The following is a 15,693-nucleotide window of genomic DNA, read 5'->3' as shown; positions in this document are numbered from 1 at the left end:
GCCGCCGCCTCACCGCGCGCGGCCATGACGGGCCGCCGCCGCGCCCTCCTCGCGCTAGCGCTGCTGCTCCTCGCCGTCGCGCTCGCGCCCGCCCCGGCCGCGTCCCAGCAGCAGCAGCAGCCCCCGCTCGACCCGCCGCCGTCCTGGGCGTTCCCCAACCCGCGCCTCCGCGCGGCCTACGTCGCGCTGCAGACCTGGCGCCGCACCGCCATCTTCTCCGACCCGGCCAACTTCACCGCCAACTGGTCGGGCCCCAACGTCTGCACCTACAACGGCGTCTTCTGCGCGCCGCACCCGGCCGACGGCGGCGTGGTCGTGGTCGCCGGGATCGACCTCAACCACGCCGACCTCGCCGGGTACATCCCCGACTCGCTCCCCGCGGGGCTCCCCGACCTGGCCCTGCTCCACCTCAACTCCAACCGCTTCTGCGGCGTGCTCCCGGACACCTTCCTCCACCTCCGCCTCCTCCACGAGCTCGACATCAGCAACAACCGCTTCGTCGGCGGCTTCCCGGAGGTCGTGCTCCAGCTGCCCTCGCTCCGCTACCTGGACCTCAGGTTCAACGAGTTCGAGGGCGGCATCCCGCCCGCGCTCTTCGACCGCCCGCTCGACGCCATCTTCCTCAACTCGAATCGCCTCACGCGCCCCATCCCGCCCAACCTAGGCAACTCGCCGGCCTCTGTGCTCGTGCTCGCGCACAACAGGCTCGGGGGGTGCATCCCGCCGTCGATTGGGAGGATGGCCGAGACGCTCAACGAGATCGTGCTCATCGACGACGACCTCACCGGCTGCATCCCGCCGCAGGTCGGGATGCTCAGGAAGGTGACCGTGTTCGATGTCAGCGGCAACGGCCTGCAGGGCCCGCTCCCGGCCACCGTCGCTGGGTTGGTGGCCGTCCAGGAGCTCAACGTCGCCGGGAATCTCTTGGAGGGCGCGGTGCCGGCGAGCGTCTGCGGGCTGTCGAGTCTGAGGAACTTCACCTACGAGGACAACTTCTTCACCGGCCGGCCGGGGTGCGCCGTGGCGACGGCGGACGGCAGGTGGAACTGCATCCCCGGCGCTCCCGCGCAGCGCCCGCCGGCACAGTGCGCCGCGGCGGCTGCCCGCCCGTTCGACTGCAGCAGGGCACAATGTCAGGCAGCACCACCGCCAGGCAGGCGCGGAGGCGGCCGCCAGCCGCCCTCTCCCAGAGCTGGGCCGTCGAGGAGCCCGCGTGCGCCGGGCTCGTCTACGCCGTCGAGCCCATTGACCCCGCCGGGCTGGTTTACGCCGCCGGGCCCATTGTTCCCGCCGGGCTCGTCCACTCCATCGTCTCCGTCCCCGCCCGGGGGTTCCACAACGCCAGGAACGGCGGCGCCGCCGCCGCCGACCCACAGCGAGAGCCCCGGGCACGCAATGCCGCCCTCAACCACACCACCATCCCAGGGCACCCCGCCTCCGTCCTCCGGCAACCAGCCGCCGTCCGCGTCCTCACCGTCCAGCCACCAACCCACAACACCTCCCCCCGGGTACGCCCCTCCGGCCCTCACGCCGCCGACCGCGCCCACGCCATCCTCGCCACTGCCGCTGCCGGCCCCTGGTCCCTGGACACCACCCCCTCCACCAAGCGGCGAGGGCGGAACGCCATCCTCTCCACCAAGCGGCGAAGGCGGAGCGCCATCCTCTCCACCAAGCGGGGAAGGCGGGACGACGCCGGTTCACGGCATGCCATACTCGTCCCCGCCACCACCACCAACGACAGTGCCGTTGCCCCCGGTCCACGGCGTGTCCTACTCGTCGCCGCCGCCCCCGCTCCTCCCGCCGGTCTACGGGGTGTCCTACTCGTCGCCGCCGCCGCCAATGCCGCCGGTCCACGGCGTCTCCTACGGGTCGCCGCCGCCGCCCACGGGGCCGTAGAGCTAGCTGCTAGCTAGGTAGTAGCCGCAGGCTGATCGGTCGGCCCGTCCGGCCGCCACCTCCACGGCCGGAACGCTCGTCGTCAGCCAGCCAGTCCGTCTTGTCGTCACCAGTACATCTCTCTCCGTAGCTTCCTTCTTCTTGGACGTTCTTGTATTTTCTTCACATTTTCTCCCTGCCGTCTGTCCATTTGTTATGTCGTTATTTGATCCCGAATTAAATTCAAAGCAAGTCTCCGCGGTGGATTCTTTCACTTCTTTCGTTTGTTTGCTTGCTCGATCGATGTTCACCGCCGGTGTACCGGTTGCCATGCTCGATGGATGAACAGCGACGCAACGCAATGCGGCCTTGGACCGGTGGTTGTGGCACGCACGATCGAGGATCACATGCATGCATGCATGCGAGAACACGTTGCAGCGGCACACGAGTTATGCTGGCAGTAGTACGATGCTACTACGATACATAGTGTGATGATAAGCAGTGATGGGGCACTCACGCCATGCCTAATGAATGAATGGAACGGATGAATGTTGAATGACTAGTCAATTAGGGCCGGTGGTAGCTGTGGCGCCATTTATTTACTCCACGGAATGGACTTTGAGCCTCTCCACAGGTGCAGCGACGTGCAGTACAGTGAATCTTGCAGTGGATGGTACCAGAACGTTACGACTTGGACGAAGTTGATGTTGCTCCACTATACCAGTGCATTGAAATTATTATCTTTCGAGGCCCGTGATTTGTTTCACGTGGGAGCGGAGCGGATGAGGGGGGCTAGTAATTGCTGCCTGCCCGGCCGTCGCCTCTGCAGCCACAACTGCGACTGCAATTGCGTCGGCCTGAGCAAAACCTGCAAGCTACTGGAGGCTGGAGCCAGCCAGCTATGGCCGTTTGCCACCCATCACTTGATGATCGGAGTTAATTACGCCTCCCTACGCCCGAGATCCTATGAGCGTGCCTGCCTGCCTGCTGCGTGCTTACCAGAAGCACACGCATTACTGCCTGCGATCCACTGTTGGGTCCCGTGCTCTGCGTGCCTGCGATCTACTGTTGGGTCTCGTTCAAACTTTGTTAAACCACCTCCCCCCGATGAACCCAGCCGACGGGATCGTGCGGCTGCTTAACACGCACTCATCGTCGCTGCTGGGATCACACCATCGGATCTTCCACGTTCCATCCAACATATTTGTCAACCAAATCCCGAACAAATTCAAATGTACTCTGAAGAAAATCACGCCAATTGCACTCGGTACTCCGGTGAAAATGAATGATACAGAAAAATGTGCGCCAGTGAAAATTCAAATGTACTCGTAAAATCATCATATACCGGGGCACGGTAGTATCTCCCTAGCAATCGAAAGGGAAAAAAATCATGTATACTCGGTAAAAAGAAAGAATTAGTAACAAACTAACGATCATGTACTACGAGACTTGCAGATTATTCAAGTGCTTTAGGGTCAAACGTCAAGGCCAACTACTCAAGCACATTGGCTCCTCAGATTTACACATTAATCGATAATCACAGGGGGGGTGACCAGTTGACCTGACCTAGTGCTCCTACTTGGCAGCGGATCCCATGCCGCAGAGGACGACGGCGGCCTGGCGGGCGAAGTAGGTGAGGATGACGTCGGCGCCGGCTCGCCGCAGGCACATGAGCGACTCCATCATCACCTTCTCCTCGTCGATCATGTTCAGCGCCCCGCCGGCCTTGATCATCGAGTACTCGCCAGACACCTGAAACGCACAAAAGGAAACAATGTAGGATAATTGCTTCAGAATTTCACTCTCCTTTTCACCAAAGCCGAGCCAAAATGGTAAGTGCATCATTCGATCCTCTCTTTCAGCTACTCCCTCCGTTCCTAAATACGTAGAAGTCTTTTTAGAGATTCCAATGCGGACTACATCCACGGCACTGCAAGGAGATCGCTGGATCCATGATCTGAGGCACTGCAATGTCAACAGCATTCTGCCGCAGTTCATTCGGTTGTTACGGATCATCAGCGACGCGCGGATCACGGCCGCCGCGGGTCTGCGTGATGACATCAGCTGGACTGCAGGCGGTGCTGAGTGCTCGGCCCGCGCGGCCTACGCCCTGCAGTTTTCGAACCCGCCGTGCACGGAATTCAAAACTCTCATATGGAAGACCTGGGCCACGCCGCCACGGGGCAAGTCAAGTTCTTCTGCTGGCTGCTGCACCACAATCGGCTCTGGTGCAATGACCGGCTTCAGAGGCGGGGCTGGGAAAACGCATATTTCTGCCAGCTATGCAACAGAAATCTCGAGACCTCGGTGCATCTGTTCTAGGAGTGCAGTGTGGCCAAGGAAGTTTGCCAAAGAGCAGCGGCGTGGACGGGGTGCGCCGCGCTGAACCCTGCTGGCTGGACACAGCTCGACGACGGGAGCGGTGTCCATGATCGCCACCAAGACGGAGCCGGGCAACAGGAAGGGGATACTGTCAGTGACAGCCCTGATCTTATGGCGCATCTGGCTGGAGCGAAACTGCTGCACTTTCAAGGGAAAGCAGCCGAGCGCCAGTGACATTATCGGTGCCACCAGAAGCGCCATGGAGCAGTGGCAACTCGCCAGAGCGAAGTGCATGGAGACCCCTTTCGGGGACCCGACGTGAGATATCACCTTTTTGCTGAAGTAGTGCTGGGGGCTTTCTTAGCCTAGCCCATTATTCCTCTTCAGCCTCGCTACTGATTGTTTTGAGCAGTTAGCGTTTTTGTACTCTCCAGGTAATCTGGATCTTTCAAAAGAAAAAAATAGAAAAAAAATGGACTACATACGGAGCAAAATGAATAAATCTACACTCTAAAACATGTCTTTATACATCCGTATGTAGTCCATATTGAAATCTCTAAAAAGAATTGTAGTACTATTTAGGAACGGAGAGAGTACAATCATAACCCAAAAAGAAAAGAAAAAACATAACACATACGAGATCATCTTCTGATTCAGGATTGTAACCTCAAGGATCAGTTACGTAAGTTTACTCATAACCATTCATAAGGATAGATCAAGGTTCAGGCTTTTGATTGGTTCAGAATTTCACTCGCTTTGACCTCAAAGTATAACAACAGAAACACCATGCAAACAACATCAACTTCTGATTCTAACTCGTAAACTCAAGGATTAATTAGTTCAGTTTAATTAATCATATCAAATTCATTCACAGGATGATATCGCCACCTCTACTTTTTTCTTTCCTAACACAATGACAGAATCAGCCTCCATTTTTAGCGTAAAAAATAAGCAGGAATACAAAAGCAAAAAATAAACACCTCAAAAATAAAATAAAATAAATCTGGTCAACTTCTTAAGATTAACTAATGTTGGTGCTGAAGTTTTTGAGAACTCTCAAGGAGAGAGCTTCGGATCAAGATAGATCAAGATTCAGACTTTACTGAAATCTTGGGTGCACGTGTGCTGCCCAAGAGAATTTCTACTCTACAGTTTAGAAATAGGCAGATGCAGTCAGAGTGCACAAATGCGTAGTGATCTAGTACTACTTTAGCGGCCTGCTGCTTGAAATGGCTACCAACTGATGGTGTTTGTGTAAAGAAGATAAGGACGATGAAATATATGACTCGGGTATTGATAAGACAAATGAGAAATGTTCTTGTGCGGCAAAACTATCGAGGCAAGTGGCAATTGGGTAGCTGAATTATGATATGCACTTACGTGCTGCTGCTAAAACGATTTCATTAACTGCATCGGAGGTATACAGTAAACAACGAGGTCCAGGTTTCTTGTGGAATTCCAGACAGAAATGGCAAAAACATCACATCAACAAGGATTATGGACCTGGTAATGAACTAACCTGGTATGCAGCAATTGGCAGTGCAGAATTATCCCGGAGAAGTCGGATGATATCCAAGTACGGCAATCCAGGTTTCACCTGTCACAAGGTAACCATGATTATGGAGCAACATACACAAGAGTTGCCTTTGGTAATACAGCACCGAATAATAAGCAAGAGAATTACTAGAAGGATATCAGCCCCTTCGGCCTCATCTGCTGCAGTTTCTAGAAGGGCTTCCCTGTAGTTAGCTGGGTTCATCTGATAGCTTCAGAACGAAAAGGGGCAAGACATTTAGATAACATTGAGCAATTAAACTGTACACAGGATGAAAATCAATAGAGTAGCGTTACTGTCAGCTCCGTACGTTTTCTTATCCCCAAATCGTGGATTTGAATCTAAAGCTTCTCGGAATGGCCCGTAAAATGAACTGGCGTACCTGCAAAAAACATATATTGCGGATGCATCAGTCACATAACAAAGACGTAATGTAAAAGAATAGGATAACAGAAATACTATGATGCCATGAATGGTATAGGTATGTACTTTGCAGTATAGGACATGATGGAGACATCATTGAAACCCTCAGCATCCAAAGCAGAACGGATTGCTCCAACACGACCATCCATCATGTCACTAGGACTAACTACATCGGCACCAGCACGTGCCTATTTAGTTCATGGAACAAGTTTATGTTAGTGAACAGTTGCATACTCATCAACCAAATCCAACACATAGTACCAAGAGAAGAGATGGACCTGTGAAACTGCCTGTTTGCACAACTGATATACTGTTTCATCGTTCAGAATTACTCCTGATGGGATTGAAACAAATCACAATTAGCTGGACAGAAGTTTGTACGTAACTTGTGCCTTCTGATAAACATCTAAGTCCATCAGTTGTTTGGACAAAAAAATAGTAATGAAAACTGCTTGTACTGTAATTCCAAATTCTAAACATGGGCATGACCACTGAACAGCTAAGCTTATAATTTAAGTACCTTTTTGCACTAGTAATCAGTTTATCGTCATTCAATAGGGATACAAAAAGCTACAGGAGCCAACCAATTCCTGCAGGTTTAAACACTACGGAATGCACATTTTCATTTTTTGCCTAATTTCGATGATCTGGGAAGCACCCAACGAGATTCTTGTGACGAAATACATTTGTGCAGCATATTTAAAAATTATTTTTAGGAAATTATAGTTTCGGTGCCACGTGACAAAACTAACAACTTGATTAAGCTGTTGACTGTGCAGGCACACAGTATCTCAGGCTCCTAGCAGTAATCAAGTGGTCCAGTAATACTTTTAGAAAATCAAATCTGGACAATCAAAGTGATGTCATAAAAACCATAGCATCTCAGGCTCATACAAAACCAAACTGGCCAACAATACTTATCGGGAACTAGGATGATAGTTTCTTGGCCGTATGCCCACATCCAGTGTGGTGTGACCTTCATACCAGGAGACTGGCAACAATATTTTTGAACTAGCTAGCATATTTCTAATGCTATCAGCAACTCAGGATACAAGCAGATCAGCATATCATGCACATATGACCCTCTGGAAAGTGTAAGATAATAATGCCATCATTTTCATTACCATCTTCCCTCACGATGCCATCATGTCCATCAGATGAATACGGGTCCAAAGCAACATCCGTGTAAACAATCTAAATTCGTCATATGATTAGAAGCAAAGAAATTGGTAGCATTGATGCAAACGACAATACACAATGAATGAGGGAAACAAACTTACAATATCAGGGAACTTATCCTTGAGCAGGCGAATTGTTCGTGGAACCAAACCATTGTCATTGTATGCTTCAACTCCTGTTGGAGACTAAGGAATAAAGCATTCAAGTCATTCCAAGGCACAAATACAAGAGCGTGGCAAATGATCAGTCATATTTTTCAAATACCTTCAATGCATCGGGAACCTTTGGAAAGAGCACAAAGCTGTTAACACCAACATCGCGTGCCTTATACACCTGCATATAAGAGTGGTTGTATGGATGACATTACATCAGCTCTGAATACTGATTGCTACCTAAGACTATTGGTCCAAGTGCAACCCACTATCCAAGTGACAAGGAAATAAACACATATTTAGAGTTCCATCAAATTCATCAAACATAGATGACAAATCTGATCCAAATCTTAGAAAATAAAAGAGGTAAATTTGCAGTACTTGCAATACCTCATCAAGAAGCCCATGCTGCCATCCAAGCCTAAAGCACCCGGGCATGGCGCCAATTGGAGCATCCTCTTCCCCTGCAAATCATCACATAAAAATAACCTTGATATACCAAATCTCAAATGGTCCAGCATTCAAGCAAGTAGATTTCAAGGCAACCTTCGTGGATGAACAATGGGAGCACCAAATTAGCGGGCGAGATGGTTGTCTCCTGGAATGCAGCCCTAAGAGCTGGCGACCTGCGGTTGCGACGAGGGCGCTTTGCCATGTCCTGAACACACATCAAACATGCCTCCGATTCAGTTTCCTGCAACTGCAATGTACACGAGCAACATTGCAAAAATCAGATTGGAGCTTACAAGAGGCCTGATCTCAGGCGTGCCATCGGGGGCCTTTGGTCTGACAAACGCCGCGGGGGCAGGGAATCTCCCGGCGACGGCGTCGGCCTCGCACTCCTCGATGCTCCTCCCCGACGGCGCCCTGACGGCGGCGGCCGCCTCCTGCTCGCTGCTGACCCTGACGGCCAGGGAACGCTGCTTTGGCCCGGTTCTTGGGACGGCGAAACAGCTGCCGAAGGCCGCGTGGCCGTGGCAGTTGGTCGCCTTGAGCATCTGGACCTTGGCCGGCGAGAAGGGGACGGTGGAAGCCATGGCCTATCTGCAACACCGAGACCAAGGAAAGTGAATTTCGCAGACATGGTTGACAATCGCGTCGCTATATCAGATTCAGTGCTGCGTAGCTCGATCAAAATTGAGGTGTAGACTCTAAGAAACCGGTAAAAGATGGATCTTGATTCTTCTAGGCTAGTGCCACCAGAGGCGACGGGTGGATAATCTGGATTGCGCTGAGCTTTGGATGGGGTTGGTCATCAGGAAGAGATTGGGGGCTGAATTTAGCTTGACGAGTAGAAGGGAGATGCAAATCTTGGGGAGGAGGAAGAAGAGGGAGAAGGCGGCGGCGGCGTACCTGATGGATGGAAGATGGGGAAGAAGATGAGGAGAAGACGATGTGGCCTCAATCCTCTCCGACGGCGACCCCCACCTACTGCAAAGAGATCTCCTGTACTAACTAGACGATGTCTTGCGTTTCGCTGTCTCCATGTCGTGACCGCCGTGTACATGAACCTGAACCTTTTTTTTACTTTCAGCTAACCTGAACCTGAAGCTGAACCAACGTGTCGAGCCTACTGATTGCAGTCATGAAAATACATTTTTTTTTGCAAGTGATGAAAATACATTTTCTTTTCAAACAAACGGTAGAGTCGACAAAAGATGATAAAATAAATCAGGTTCCTTGCTTTTTCTTTCAGGGATAAAATAAGGCGGCCGCTACGCGTCGGTCGGTGGTTGTTTTGAAAACATCCGCCGCCTGTACCACCGTCCGATACGCGTCCTGACAACCGTCCGATCCAACTATCGTGCACGTGACTATTCCTGCAGCAACCGCTCTGTTTCAGAAACAAAAAACCATGTCCGCCATCCAGACACACATGCGCTGCGCGCAGCGCCAGCCCCCGCCACCGTGAAAACGCTGCTGCCGGGGCGCTACAGGGACTGAGGCCGTCGACGGAAAATCCTGCAGCACAATGGCGCACCAAATCGCGCGGCGCACGCTGGGATCCGACGCAAATCGAGCAAGCCGCGGTCCCCTGCTTCAAGGACAACCGTGGCCGTCGTTCTCAGCTCCGACCGCCGCCGGGGGGCTTCCTTCGACAAGATCAAATCAAGGCAGCTGTGTAAGTTTCCGAATCTTAATCCCTGAGCTGCGTGTCACTGTAACTGTTGTAGATCCTATTTATCAGAAGCGGGCTGTTTGGATTCATGCGTGTGGCAGCTAAAAAAAAGTTTTAGAATTATGTGGGTGAAGCCAAGGCACAACCCTAAACCCCTGCCCCTTTCTTGTATCTCTGCAACATGTATCTGAAACATCTCATTTTTGTTGTTTATCAACAGCAGAAACACATAGCTAGTTGTTGTCTCTGGTTTCAATTTTGTTTATGAATGGCATGGATTGCATGAATTTCTGAAACAACAAAATACAACTTTGATGCCATGTATCTATCTAGGCCATGTATCTATTGATGCATTGTAGATGAAATTCTGAAATTCCGGCAATTCTGAAAATTCTGAAACAACAAATATAACTCTTGATGCCTTGTAGATGAAAAAAAGTGATTGTTGCACAACATCTGCTATATTTTACAAAAATAAAAACTTGTGCCTCATTTCAGGAAGCTGCGACTGAAGGGGAAGGAAGCTATGTCCAAGGGAACTTCTCTGTCCATGATAATGAAGATTCAGATGGTTTGTTGCATGCTGATGATGCAATGCAAGATGATTCAGATGATGGAGATGTTTCATCGCAGCCACTACCACCCTATGTTGGCATGGTCTTTGACACAATTCAGGATGCAAAGAAATTCTACAATGACTATGCCTTCAAGTTGGGTTTCGGGACACATATATCTTCAACAAAGTACAGCCAGAAGAAGGGACAGAAGCGAGAGGATGTCGTAATGATCAAGAGGGTCTTTGGGTGTGTGCATGCTAGAACAGCTGATAAACCGGAAACAAGTAGCACATCGGAGATCATTGCAACAGAAGCAAGCAACACCAGCAAGCGGCTTGTGTAGACATGTAGACCACTCAAAGCTGCGACAGAGGCAGTGGCAGCACCACATAAATGTCAATTTTGCTCAGAGGTTGGACATGCTGTACCAAACTGTGTGTACTTGAGAGCGGTGATGACAAATGCTCCGAGAAGTGCCCAAGCAATGCAACTCAACCTATAGGAAAAAATGCTCCATAAAATGTTTTTGATTTTCTTTTGAGCCTCACATTGTGCTTGAGGAAAAAACATTCATAGTTTCTATTTTGCAACATTGATGATGCATTTAAGATATATTTCCATTTTGCAAAAACTATGTTACGGGAAAACAGAGGAAATAAAAAGATCTCATATTCTTATGTGTGACTGAAATTGATACCTATGTGTGCCTGAAACAGAGGAAAACATAGCACTATCCTGCAAGAAAACAGGCAAGAAAGGCTCACATTTTGTATCTTGAAATAGTTTTGAATTTGTTGTTTTCTTCATTTTGTCCTTCTTACACTATTTTTGTTTTCATGTTACGACAAAACATGTTTCCAGTACTTGAAACATCTTGTGTATTGAACAGGTTTTTGAGGTCTGATCCAGAACATGAATGATGCTTTCAGCATATGTTGACATATTCCCAGTATTGCTAAGCACATTTTGTCCTCCCTCCAGTAATTTACATACATACATGATGATGCAAGATGGCTTCAGTTAAAAAATGAACTGTTTCAGCAATATAATCCCAGTAAATATACATGGCACATGAAGTGTGATTTCACTGTTTCAGCACAAAAAAACCCAATGAAAACAAAAATATACCAAGCTGCAAAAAATGCCTGTCATTTTCATTGCCAACTCTCCATCAATCTCTAGTTCACATTCACATGGGTCAGCATAAATCATCATGGATGATGCTCCAGCATTTCAAAACAAACTAAAAAAGAAAAAGAAAAAGGACATGCCCAGCATGATAGATGCTCCAATCTTGAGTTCAACAAAAAACATCTAGGTAGCTCCAGCATGATACTTGTTGTTTTCAGTTACATAAATGGATGTTTCGGACACATGGACTCACAAAATAAAAAATAAAAACTAAGCTAGCGAGCTTCTGTTCCGATTGTCATCTTCTACGAGCTTCTCAGTAGTTTATGAAACTCTTCGGCTGAGTTGAGAGTGTTTTGAGGGTGCTTGAAAAGCTTCGGTGATACGAATGTCCGAAAATTGAGCAACGACCTCGTGTCCCGAGCATAGAAAAGGCAGAAATACAAAAAACATGGGAAACGATTAATATTCCGCGCAGCTGCTTTGCCGACCAACGAGTTTGGAAGATAGGCATGCTGCAAAACAAGAGCAAAAATGAAAACATGAAAACTATCAGCAATGCATATCTACTTATCAGAGAATGAAAAGTATTGAAGCAAAAGTTGAAGATTGCATATATAACTGCAGATAAAATGCAGGTTTGAAAGAACATTAGTTAATCCAACTAACTTCAGATAAACATGAGCTAAAAAATCATGGAAAAGTATTGGAACAGTAGCTAAATTTCAGAGAAAAGATATATGTAGTTTCAGAAGCAAAAAACTGAGTTCCCTGTGCTATAAGCTAGCAGTACAAACATTCCTGTAGTTTCAGAAATATAAGCTACAGACATAACCTACAAACTAGTTTCAGAAAGGTAAGTTTCTCTGAAATTTAGCTACTGTTTCTCTAAAATTACATATATGTTTCCTTCCCTCTCTGAAACTACATATATGTTTCTCTAAGACTACAAACTGGATAACTGCATGAGCTACAGAAGCTTTGAACTAAAAAGAAAAATCCTGCATCACTAGTTTCATGTAGCACATCAAGTCTGTACCACTAATTCCGTACAACACATCAAAATCTTGCATCACTAACTTCCAAGTAAAAAAATGCTACAGAAGTTTTGAGCTACAAACATTCAGAAAAGATAGTATCAGCTACAGCACAGCAAGGGGATAGCATGAGCTCCAGCAGCGTATTCCAGAAGTCAAATAAACAATTCTGCAACACTAGATCTGCAACATCCAAATCCCTACTGCACATCTACCATCTACACCACCTATATCATCTACACCATCCACCTCGGCGCCGACGACGAGAGCATCTCCCTACGTCAGAGCACCGCTATGATGAGCTGCAAAAATTCAGAAACTAACACAAAAATGGGATCCTGCAACTTTAAGTTCTCTCTGCATCACAACATAAACTATGAGCTCCAGAAAAAATAAAACAAAGAGGATCCTACAGAAACTGCGTGCTCCGGAAATTCAGAAACACACAAATGGGATCCAGTGCACAAATTTTCAGCAGAAGGGGATCCAGTGCACAAATTTGTATCACAACATAAACTATGAGCTTCAGAAAAATGAAACAAGGGGATCCTACAGAAACTGCATGCCCCAAAAATTCAGAAACACACCTATGAGTTTTCAGAACTATGCGCTCCATTGCATAAATTTTCAGCAGCATAAAAACTGAAAAAATGATCCTGAAACTCGTTGTCGCGCCGTCGAACTACCTACAACGCCGCCGAACTACCTACAACCGCTCTGCTCCTTGTCGCGCCATTGTCTCCATCATGGTGACATGCCATTTAATTTGGAAAATGAACTATGAAGGTAGCTAAAACTGACTAAACGGGACTTATGGACGCCACTTATTTGCCATTTACATCCCCACCGGTCCACCTCCTCCCAGCGAATCGTTTGCCAACTAAGAGGGTCCTATTTCAGTTATGTTTTGTTTCTTATAACAGTTCCCTAGTAAAAAAAATCAAACCATCTGCATCCAAATTGCCAAGATCTAGAGTTGATTCTAAGAAAAACCTCCAAACTAGGCGAGAGCACGTCCACTAATTTGCAGCAGCAAATAACTAAACTACCATTTCAGCAACCTAATACAGATATCCAATGCAACAAATGAACAAGTTCGCTCGTTTATGGTTCCAGCTCAGCCAGTAAAACCAGACGAACAAGATGCTCCAAATCAACATTCCAGTTCATCAGGACGGCAACAGAATGCCTTCCAGTAGAACAGCAGCCGCAACAGAATCACATCAACAGTTGGGGAACACAATCCATCCGCACAAGGAAACCTACAATTCTGACGTTGTTTTGTTCCTTCGGCCAAATGCATGCTCAAGAAATCGAACAAGGAACCAAAATCAACCAGTGCAGGAAAATACGCGCTAATTTTCGGCCGCTGCCCATCTTCCAAACCAAAGGGCTCTAAAGGATTTTTCCTATAAAATGTGGAGGATAGGAAGAATTCCTCCATAGGAATAGGATTCCGTTCCTACAAACCAAAGGGCTCTAAAGGATTTTTCCTATAAAAATCCTATCCTATGAAATTCCTACAAAAATCCTCCAAACCAAAGAAGGCCTTACAAGGCAAAATGGCCGGCGGCACGCCACGCCCGTCGTTGAGCCTGTGTGTGTATGTGATTTATATATTGTGAGTCTACTAGTATTATGTCTAAGCATCTTTCATTGTTCTAGTTGAAGTTAATTAGGAGAAATAATATATCATCAGCACAATTTCATACATAATAACTCAAGAACACATAAAACACTATTATTTATCAAACATAGTTTATGTAATTAACATCACCAGAACTAGACCAATTTCATTTTTCTAGTTCAAGTTGGTTTAGGATTAATGGGGGTGGGGGGAGAGAGTATGTTAAAAGCAAGTAATCCTTGTGGTAAGTTTAGCATTATTGATCTTTTGGACTAGGGCAGAGAAATTCTCTAGCTCGAGGTGTCTAATGGCTTAGGATAAACTGTGTTTTGACAAGCAGTAAGGGCATCTCCAACACCGATCTTCAAACGGCCTGCACTGCACCGAACAGCCCGGACGTGTTTTGCCATCCAACGGGGGCCTCCATCGGTCCGTTCGATGGTTCGGAAGCACTTTTCCTGCAAACCAAAGACAAACTAGGAGGGCGGGGGCTTGGGAGGGCCCAGACCGCTGCCACGCCCGCGCCTGACTAACCTGGTCCACCAAAAAGCATGTCTCATACCTACGCGCATTCCCGTTCAAAAAGGTCACTGCCACTCCAGAGCACCAGTGCTGCATTCATGTTGGCTCACATCGACACAACCTTTCACAATGCTCCAGAATTACAACGACGCACTGGCCGAGAGCGTCACCCTTCCCGGTGCATGCGACTGCCCCACGTTTAAACAAACAACATGTTCATCCGCCTGCCTACTTTAAACATGTGTGCAGTTACTGAGGAATGGTGAGCCGATGCCACCCGTTCGTCCGTCTGTCGCCCACTATTAATCACCTCGGCTGTTGCCCTGCCATCAACCCGCTATATAAGCCGCAGGCCCAGCCATAGCTGCATCCATCATCATCCACTCCCTTCCTCCTCTCTGAATCATGCCCGCCATGGCCTCCTTGAATTCCAAAGCCGTCTTGGACAACCTCCCATTCGAGGTAAAACAGGAGATCGCCACCATTTCAGCTGGCTGACAAACGGAGGCCGACTGTGTGGACGTCCCAATGGAGGACGCGGCCGATGACTAGCCGGCACCACCCTCCTCCCAGTATGTTAAAAGCAAGTAATCTGTGTGGTAGGTTTAGCACTATTGATCTTTTGGACTAGGGCAGAGAAAGGAGAGTATGTTAAAAGCAAGTAATCTGTGTGGTAGGTTTAGCATTATTGATAATTTGGACTAGGGCAGAGAAATGCTCCAGCTCGAGGTGTCTAATGGCTTAGGATAAACTGTGTTTTGATAAGCAGTAAGGGCATCTCCAACACCGACCTTCAAACGGCCTGCACTGCACCGAACAACCCAGACATGTTTTGCCATCCAACGGGGGCCTGCATCGGTCCGTTCGACGGTCCGGAAGCACTTTTCCTACAAACCAGAGACAAACTAGGAGGGCGGGGGCTTGGGAGGGCCCGGGCCGCTGCCACGCCCGCGTCGGACTATCCTGGTCCGCCAAAAAGCCTGTCCCACACCTGTGCGCGTTCCCGCCCAAAAAGGTCACCACCGCTCCAGAGCACTAGTGCTGCATTCGTGTTGGCTCACATCGACACAACCTTTCACAATGCTCCAGAATTACAACGACGCACTGGCCGAGAGCGCCACCCTTCCCGGTGCATGCGACTGCCTCACGTTCAAACAAACAGCATGTTCATCTGCCTGCCTACTTTAAACATGT

The 15,693-nt window shown here is 48.5% G+C and overlaps 2 protein-coding genes across 4 annotated transcripts; one reads left to right on the top strand and one right to left on the bottom strand.

The window, feature by feature from the left end:
• Window positions 1–24: 24 nt before the first annotated feature.
• LOC119331187 (leucine-rich repeat extensin-like protein 7) lies at window positions 25–2,153 on the top strand. Its single transcript, XM_037604361.1, has one exon. The coding sequence runs from the start codon at window positions 25–27 to the stop codon at window positions 1,894–1,896; it is 1,872 nt and encodes a 623-aa protein (XP_037460258.1). The 3' UTR covers window positions 1,897–2,153.
• Window positions 2,154–3,164: 1,011 nt separating this feature from the next.
• LOC119328648 (delta-aminolevulinic acid dehydratase, chloroplastic-like) lies at window positions 3,165–8,983 on the bottom strand. 3 transcript variants are annotated; one of them, XM_037601624.1, is made up of 13 exons: window positions 8,860–8,983; window positions 8,253–8,550; window positions 8,053–8,164; window positions 7,897–7,970; window positions 7,619–7,687; window positions 7,456–7,539; window positions 7,300–7,369; window positions 6,454–6,509; window positions 6,242–6,363; window positions 6,063–6,134; window positions 5,882–5,963; window positions 5,717–5,794; window positions 3,165–3,627 (listed from the first exon to the last, which is right to left on the bottom strand). In XM_037601624.1, the coding sequence occupies exons 2-13, from the start codon at window positions 8,541–8,543 to the stop codon at window positions 3,451–3,453; spliced, it is 1,287 nt and encodes a 428-aa protein (XP_037457521.1). In that variant the 5' UTR covers window positions 8,544–8,550; window positions 8,860–8,983; the 3' UTR covers window positions 3,165–3,450. The 3 variants fall into 3 exon arrangements, with proteins under 3 accessions (XP_037457521.1, XP_037457523.1, XP_037457522.1); XM_037601626.1 differs by lacking the exon at window positions 8,860–8,983 and adding an exon at window positions 8,667–8,852; XM_037601625.1 differs by lacking the exon at window positions 8,860–8,983 and having other exon boundaries at window positions 8,253–8,852.
• Window positions 8,984–15,693: the final 6,710 nt, after the last annotated feature.

Source organism: Triticum dicoccoides, chromosome 7A (assembly GCF_002162155.2).
Source record: "Triticum dicoccoides isolate Atlit2015 ecotype Zavitan chromosome 7A, WEW_v2.0, whole genome shotgun sequence".
In the NCBI taxonomy this organism is placed as follows: domain Eukaryota; kingdom Viridiplantae; phylum Streptophyta; class Magnoliopsida; order Poales; family Poaceae; genus Triticum; species Triticum dicoccoides.
Note: the sequence above shows the minus strand (reverse complement) of the source record. Positions and strands in the feature narration are given on the sequence as shown.

Coding starts and splice junctions, on each gene's coding strand:
- LOC119331187 (XM_037604361.1), top strand. CDS start 25: ATGACGGGCCGCCGCCGCGCCCTCCTCGCGCTAGCGCTGCTGCTCCTC.
- LOC119328648 (XM_037601624.1), bottom strand. CDS start 8,543: ATGGCTTCCACCGTCCCCTTCTCGCCGGCCAAGGTCCAGATGCTCAAG. Junction 7,971..8,052: donor CCCATTGTTCATCCACGAAG/GTTGCCTTGAAA, acceptor GATGATTTGCAG/GGGAAGAGGATGCTCCAATT. Junction 5,964..6,062: donor CGATTTGGGGATAAGAAAAC/GTACGGAGCTGA, acceptor TTCGTTCTGAAG/CTATCAGATGAACCCAGCTA.